At 38.8% G+C, this 8,024-nt stretch overlaps 1 protein-coding gene across 1 annotated transcript; it reads left to right on the top strand.

Moving 5' to 3' along the window:
- Positions 1-914: 914 nt before the first annotated feature.
- Positions 915-2,992, top strand: LOC112511513 (pentatricopeptide repeat-containing protein At1g74900, mitochondrial). The gene is made up of 2 exons (XM_025117157.1): positions 915-2,731; positions 2,869-2,992. The coding sequence occupies exon 1, from the start codon at positions 916-918 to the stop codon at positions 2,407-2,409; it is 1,494 nt and encodes a 497-aa protein (XP_024972925.1). The 5' UTR covers position 915; the 3' UTR covers positions 2,410-2,731; positions 2,869-2,992.
- The last annotated feature ends 5,032 nt before the right edge of the window (positions 2,993-8,024 follow it).

Raw genomic sequence — 8,024 nt, 5'->3', positions numbered from 1 at the left:
ACCTGCTAATAGTGTTAAAATGTGATGGTCTTGAGGGTTTAAGCCATTTGACACACCCCACTTGAATGACATGGAATTATTCTTTCTAAGATGTGGAAATAACCTTTTTAAAGATACTTATAGTTCCAAATTGAGGCACCATTCCATGTAGTGTAAAATTTATCGAAATGTTAGATTCTAAGGTTATATATAGTAATATACAGTACAAAATCCATTCCTAGGGTACAACTAGGGGTGCACATGGATTGTATTGTTTGAACAACCTAGCCGAATGATTGCTTATGCCGTATGAAAATTTTCAATTCGATCAAAGTGCTTGTAGAAGTATAACTCAACCCAACCCAAACCATACGAGTTAGTTGGGTTGAAACGCTTGGCTTACTTTTAAAGTTTGTTTCAAAATTCCAATCACCAACTGTCATTCAAACTTTCTTTAAGCAAAATTGACAAATACTGAAATTTTGCATCTACTGGAACTTAACCAAACAACATATATGCATATACAAATAAAAAAACGAATTCCAATGTATGCATATATGAATAAAGGAAGCAGGCTATTTGACTATCAGAGAAAACAAATGGGAAGAACTTATGGTAAAATGAAAAGGAATCGAAAGAACTTACTGTAAAATGCAACTGCAGACATAATTTCCAACTCCTTAAAGGATTATATGTTACAACCATTCACTATTGCTCGATTTTGGTAGTGTATACCATCACAAATGGTGAAGGAATTGGGTAATATTGAGAATTGATATGAATATTGTAAGGTAGAAAATGAAAAAGATTCTTAACCTTAAGGTGTTATTTGCAATTTCTATAAACCTGAGGGTGGTTTTGATATTCACATGAGGCTATTGCTCCCATAGAAATACGGTGACTGAAAGTGACATTGATCGGAGACCGTAATCGGAAATGTTGACCCCTCGCCGTCGGCTTCACATGAGAAATCACTTTTCTCTTGTATCTTCTCTAAAATACAAACCATCGTTCTACAACCTCACCACCACTACGCATCCTCTCTCGCCGCCGCTAGCAGCGGATGATGCCGCCGGCCTTTCCGATCTCATTCTAAAATTAGACCCACAAACCCTACCCCAAAATATAAAAACCAGCTCAGTCCGCTGGACATCGGAGCTGGTGAACAAAATCCTAAAACGGCTGTGGAACCATGGCCCCAAAGCCCTCCAATTTTTCAAGCTCCTGGAACACCATCCGACCTACACCCACTCTGCCGCCTCATTTGACCACGCCATCGACATCGCCGCCCGATTACGAGACTATAAGGCCGTCTGGATGCTTGTTGCCCGTATGCGGAAACGAAGGCTTGGCCCGAACCCGAGAACATTCGCGATCATAACCGAACGGTACGTATCCGCTGGAAAATCCGACAAAGCTGTTAGAGTTTTCTTGTCGATGCACGAACATGGCTGCCAACAAGATTTGAATAGCTTCAATACGTTTCTTGATGTGTTATGCAAGTCTAAACGAGTTGAAATGGCTTATAACTTGTTTAAGGTTTTAAAGAGAAGATTTAGAGCTGATACAATTAGTTATAACATAATCGCAAATGGTTTTTGTATAATTAAGCGAACACCTAGGGCCTTGGAGGTGTTTAGGGAGATGGTGGAGAGCGGTCTGGAGCCAACTATCAAAACGTATAATGTTATTCTTAATGGTTATTTCAAGGTGGGTCAGATAAAAGAGGCTTGGCAGTTCTTCTTGGAGATGAAAAGGCGAAAATGTGAGATGGATGTTGTTACCTACACGACGGTGGTTCATGGATTTGGGGTTGCAGGCGAGATTCAAAAGGCATGCCAGGTATTCGATGAAATGATTGGAGCAGGGATACTTCCTTCTGTGGCCACTTACAATGCATTTATTCAAGTTCTATGCAAAAAAGACAATGTGGAAAATGCTATTGTGGTGTTCGAGGAGATGTTGAAGAAGGGTTATACGCCTAATTCAACTACTTACAACGTAGTGATCAGAGGGTTGTGTCATGTTGGAAAGATGGATAAGGCAATGGAGTATTTGGACAGTATGAAACACAACGAATGTGAACCGAATGTTCAAACTTACAATGTGATCATTAGGTATTATTGTGATGAAGGTGAAATTGAGAAGAGCTTGAAAGTTTTTGAGAGAATGGGTACCGGAGAATGTTTGCCCAATTTAGATTCATACAATATTTTGATCAGTGCAATGTTTGTGAGGAAGAGATCAGATGATCTAATGGTGGCAGGGAATCTGTTGATAGAAATGGTGGATAGAGGATTTATTCCTCGGAAGTTTACCTTCAATCGAATCTTGAATGGCCTTCTGCTTACGGGAAATCAAGAATTTGCGAAAGAAATACTTAGAGCACAGAGCAGATGTGGCCGTCTACCTCGTCATTTCAGATTATGATGAATACTGACCCCTGTGAAGTGTGGAAAACAAAGAACGAGATATAAGAGTACTTATATGTTCTAGTAATTTTTGTTACCACCATATATGGGCAGAAAATTTAAAGTGAAATGGATATAATGGGATGCTTATTGCTCCCAACTGTTTTACTGTATGTAGTCCATTCCACGGGCTGAATCAGGCTACAGTTCCAACACAAAAGTACCAGAATGTTAAGAAGCAGATTGAAAGGGTGTTGCTGTTGCATTTCCACATGTTTGTCTGGGAACAACACAATATGTCAGTGATGAGAGAACATTGGAAGAAGGTTATATTTGAAAATGTAAGTGTTATCATGATCAACATATGTTTGACGATTTTTCACACTAGATTTTTGTGCTTATTAATGATTTGGTGAGTAAACGATTGTTGGGTGATTTAAGTGATATGGTTAGTCATATAGATGGTTTCATGTAACAGGTAGAGCAGCTGATGCTATTGCAGCTGCAAATACTGCTTTTGAAGTTGCTTTAAGCCTAGTGAATCCCGGAAAGAAGGTGATCTAATTGAGATGTTTTCTCTTGTCTATATTTTTTTGAAGTATTATCATATCCTTACTAAATTCTTTAGTCTTTTTTGACTGTTCAAGAATAAATTAAAATAGGTGATGTGAAACCTTCAAAGAAGACTTCAATATACGTTGGACCGTTCTTGTTTGATCTCGTGTACTTCCAAGAACTTAACTTCTTACTCTTCAACCCAACAATGAAAGGTATACAAAACCCAAAACCTCTGGAATGCAAAGAAAGTAAGCAATCAAAGATTGAAAGAAGAAACACAAACTCTTTCAAGAAACCCAACAACCTTATTATTGAAACTCAACAATGAGGCATATATGAAATCCAACACCTTTGAGTTGCAAAAAAAACAAGATGTTAAAGTTAAGGCGCCACACTACGGGGAAGAAACCTAGTGATAAGCTAAGTGAGAATTGCAAGCACTATTAGTCTTGCAAGACCCAAATTCCTTCAATCAAGAGAACTAACAAGTAAAAGAATAACCTCACAATATATTGATTTGATGACTAGACCCTTACTAAGTACAAAATTAAAGGCTCTTAAAGACATTATTTAAGACCTAAACTCTTAGGATTTCCCTCGTAATGACTAACTTGACTTTCAAGACTATTTTTATTTAAATAAAAGGCAAAAAAAAAAACGAAAATGTAATATTGGGCCTTGAAGGACAACTCAAACATGTAAAAGTTTACCCAACAACACAAGATAATTTATCCAATCGGGCTTGAGGTATTGTGTCTACCGTAGTGGCTGAAATGATGAGATTAACCAAAGCTTCTTGCATCCGCTTTCTCCTTGCACGCGTCATTGGCCCATCCATTCCTTTAAGTGGATCAACTTCATATGAGTTTCCATTGAGCTTTGAATTTCCATCACGCTTGTCTCCTTTTTCTTTGATAGGATTTTCATCAACCGCTCCCTCTTCAGAACGATTCGTCCTCGAATCGAGACCACCTAGATCAAAATCAAATGGAGACAAATCAAAAACATTAAAAGTGGCACTTATACCATAATCACCTGGTAAATCAAACTTGTAGGCATTATCATTAACACGGGCGACTACTTGAAATGGTTCATCACCACGTGGATGTAATTTGGTGCGTCTTGAAGCTGGAAACCTTTCCTTCCTCATATGAACCCATACCCAATCACCCGGTTCAAACACAATTTTCTTACGCCCCCTGTTGGCTTCTTTGACGTATTTTTTAGTTTTCCTTTCAATATTTGCATGTACTTGCTCATGTAACTTTTTCACAAATTCAACCTTTTTTGCACCATTTAAATTCAACTGCTCTTTGACAGGCAAAGGAGATAAATCAAGCAAAGGAGATAAATCTAAGGGTGTGGTAGAATTAAAACCATAAACAACCTCAAATGGAGAAAAATTGGTTGATGAGTGAATAGTACGATTGTAAGCAAATTCAGCAACGAGCAAATGTTCCTCCCAACTTTTCAAATTCTTTTTTATGATAGCCCTCAGCAAAGTTCCCAATGTTCTATTTGTTACTTCAGTCTGCCCATCAGTCTGTGGGTGACTTGAAGTAGAAATTAGCAACTTTGTCCCTAGCTTTCCCCAAAGAGTTTTCCAAAATTAGCTTTAAAAACTTTACATCGCAATCAGAAAATGATCGTTCTTGTAATACCATGCAAATGGACAATTTCTTTGAAAAACAGGCTAGCCACGTGTTTTGCATCATCCGTCTTTTTATAAGCAATGAAATATGCCATTTTTGAAAATCGATCAACAACAAAAAAAATTGAGTTCGTTCCTCATTGAGTTTTTGGTAATCCTAGTATGAAATCCATGGAAATATCAGTCCAAGGAGAATGAGGAATGGGAAGTGGAGTATACAAACCACGAGGAAAGGATCTTGATTTCGCCTTCTTGCATTGAAGGCAACTACCACAAATGCGTTCAACATCCCTTTTCATGTTAGGCCAATAAAGTTGTTCCTTCAAAACATTTTGAGTTTTTAAAACCCCAAAATGGCCAATCTGTAATTGTGAAGTTCAGAAATCATACAAATATGATATGATCTTCAAGAATCAAGATGAACATAAAAGTAGAGAGAATATTATCAAAGATTGAGAGAGAGAAATTTACAGCTCTAATCTTGATTACAATTCTTCTAATGACTTCGTAATGACAATTACAAAGGAAAATACTATTTATAATAGGAAATAGTAAAAATACACTATTATATAATAAAGTTATTCTAAGGAGAAACTTGAATACAACTTTAACGCTCTAACTTGAACCCAACATTCTCCCCCTTTGGATTCAAGTTTGGACTCTTGTGAATTTCGTTTTCCGCAGTCCAAGTATCTTCTCCAATCTTCTTAGAGCATTCCTATATTGGATCTTCTCCTCGAGCAAGTTTATCGCATTTATCAGCAAGTATCTTTCCTTGGAACTCATCCGTTCAGATTCAGCAGCTTTATCGTTCATCACCCTCTTCAAGTCAAGTGTCCTTCTCACTAATTTGATCGTACCGTCAGAATACTTATTCAACTCGCTAAATCTCATGAACTTCTTTACTTGTAGTTGAGCAAAATAGACGACCCCGAACTCTGGCTTTCAAGAACCATATACACTGGATAGCCTTCAATGTCTTCTAGGTCTTGATTTGGTCTTTTAAGATTGATGATTCACTGATTGTCTTCAAGGCCCATCTGTACATCAATGACCATTGCCAGTTTAACATGACAGCGTATAAATCTCTTGATTGCTTCAAGAGCAACCAATTCTCCTTCTTTTCTGATCGTCATGTTTTTGAGTTCAAAATACATATATTCAAGGTCATCCAAGTATAAGTTCRARAAGTCTGCTTCGCTGAATCTCCAAATCTGACCATCATGCCTTGTTACAGTGAAAACAGGATACCAGATTCTCAACAATTTCTGAGCATCTATTTGTTTAATCGCAATCCGATGCTTTGTACGAACTTCACTGATTGGTTGGCACTTGGCTTTCAGAAGATGACGGTATTCAGTACGATATTCTCTTGTCTGCTTATGAATACCCAGAACTCTGTCACCGTACAAAATTTGTCTATGACGGATGAAGATTCCAAAGTAGATATCTTCAAGATATGGCTCTCGGATCCTTGCTCGATCATATCCAGGAAAGTTAGCTCTAGTATGAAATGGCACATAGTCTTTGGTGAAGATTTTCAGTTGGATCAACATGTTCTCTTTGAGCTGGAATATCTAGCACATCAGATAAGACTGCAGTGGAAGATTCTGGAGCAGACTGACGTTCTTCTTGAACAGGAAAGACTAGATCTTCATCATCTATATCAGCTTCAAAGTCAAAATCGATCCCAGTCGATTCGTCTATATTGTCATTGTCTTCTCCAAAGTCTTGCTCTCCACCCGGAGTTTTAGAGAACGCTTCGTTGAAACCAACGTTGGCAGACAAGTCCAATACCATCCTTGTTCCTACAGTGGAGTCCGCAGGCTTTTCAACCATTGGCTCGATCGTAGGACTTGTCTCCAAACCTTCATCTACAACTTCAATAACCTCAATTGTTCTTTCCCGGACTGATTTCGGGTCAGAAGCTTCAGCAGTAACGTCTTGAGTTGATGTCTCCTCACAAACCCTTACACCTTGTTCAGAAGTCTCAGCCAATCTCTGTCTCTTTCTCTCCCCCTCATGACTATCTGGATCGTCCTGATCGTCATGCCTTCTTTTGAGAGATATGGCCTGAGACCTGCAGGTTTCTTCTAAGGTAGACACCCGTTCAGCTAGGGCGTCTATTGAACTTTTAAGATCTTGGGTGTTAGATGTGATCAACTTGCTAACTTTGGAAAAGCTAGAAGTAACCACATCTTGAAAAGCCAAAAACTCTGAGGCTCTAACAAAGTGGTTCACGTCTAATTGTTGACGTAAGATACCGACCAAATCTGCGTCCTCAGCATCTGGATTCTGAGATGCCATTAATTTGGCATACAACAACAATTTCAGCTCATCCACCGATTGATCTGGTACAGATGGTGTCTCTTCTTCTATAACCTCCTTCCCCTTCAAAATTCTTTTGAGACTAGCCATGTGAGCATCCATATTGTCTTGAACAGCCTTTAGGGCACCGTCCAGGTATTCCCTTGACACGAAGTCGGGTAAAGTAACTCTCGGTTCACTTAGAATACCAGTTATAACAACAATTGAATAAACTGTTGTGCCTACGTTCAATGTTGGCATAATATTAGCATTGGTAGGGCTTCCGACCTGTCCTTGTGAAATGTCAAAAGACATCACTCTGGTCGTTGCAGCTAGTTCACTAAGAACTGCACTTGGAGCAACATATGCTCCTGACTCATGTGTACCTATGTGTATCGGCTCTAGACTCGAGGTGCACAGAATCGAAGTCGTAGGCTGGGGCAGCGGCCTACTTGTTTCAATAACTACATTCTCCAAATGAGAAGTAGTTAGCATATGAGCTATATCCCCATGTGAAATTGAAACAATTGGTTGTTGAGAACCAATTGARTGGATAGGAGGGGTGTGCAAATGCATAGCTGGGCTAGCCATGGCTTGTTCAATACTAACATTCAACGGATGAATGTCATGGTGAATGTTGGCCCTTTTTCAAAACTGGATTTGGCCGGAATATCCTCATTAGCATTCATCATGGCTTTAATGAATAATTGTAGAAATCTCTGGAATGGCACAAATTTTCGAGCTTTTGACGGGAATCTCTTCGCATTGACTAGCTCTTCCAACTCATTCCACATGACTAAGGCGAAGTCATAATTTCTTGAAAAGACTACACCATGAAAGAATTTCAGAAATGAGCTACTGCATGTATCTATGCCCGCTGTTTTTGACGTCATACATCTATTCAAGATAGAGAACAGTAAGTGCCAGATTGAAGGCAGGAAACGTCGTTTGAACTGAGTTGGGTTGTTCAGAACTGTCGAGTATGCTAGGCGCTTGATATCTAGACACAATTGTTCGTCTGATATAAAATCTTCAAAACCAGTAGATCCTGGTCCGGGCAGACGAAATATTCTTCTAAGACGCTTCAATGTCAAACGACTGACAAATTCGTCAACTTC

This window comes from Cynara cardunculus, assembly GCF_001531365.2.
Source record: "Cynara cardunculus var. scolymus isolate 2C chromosome LG 4, CcrdV1, whole genome shotgun sequence".
Lineage (NCBI taxonomy): Eukaryota > Viridiplantae > Streptophyta > Magnoliopsida > Asterales > Asteraceae > Cynara > Cynara cardunculus.
This window is presented reverse-complemented; position numbering and strand designations above follow the sequence as displayed.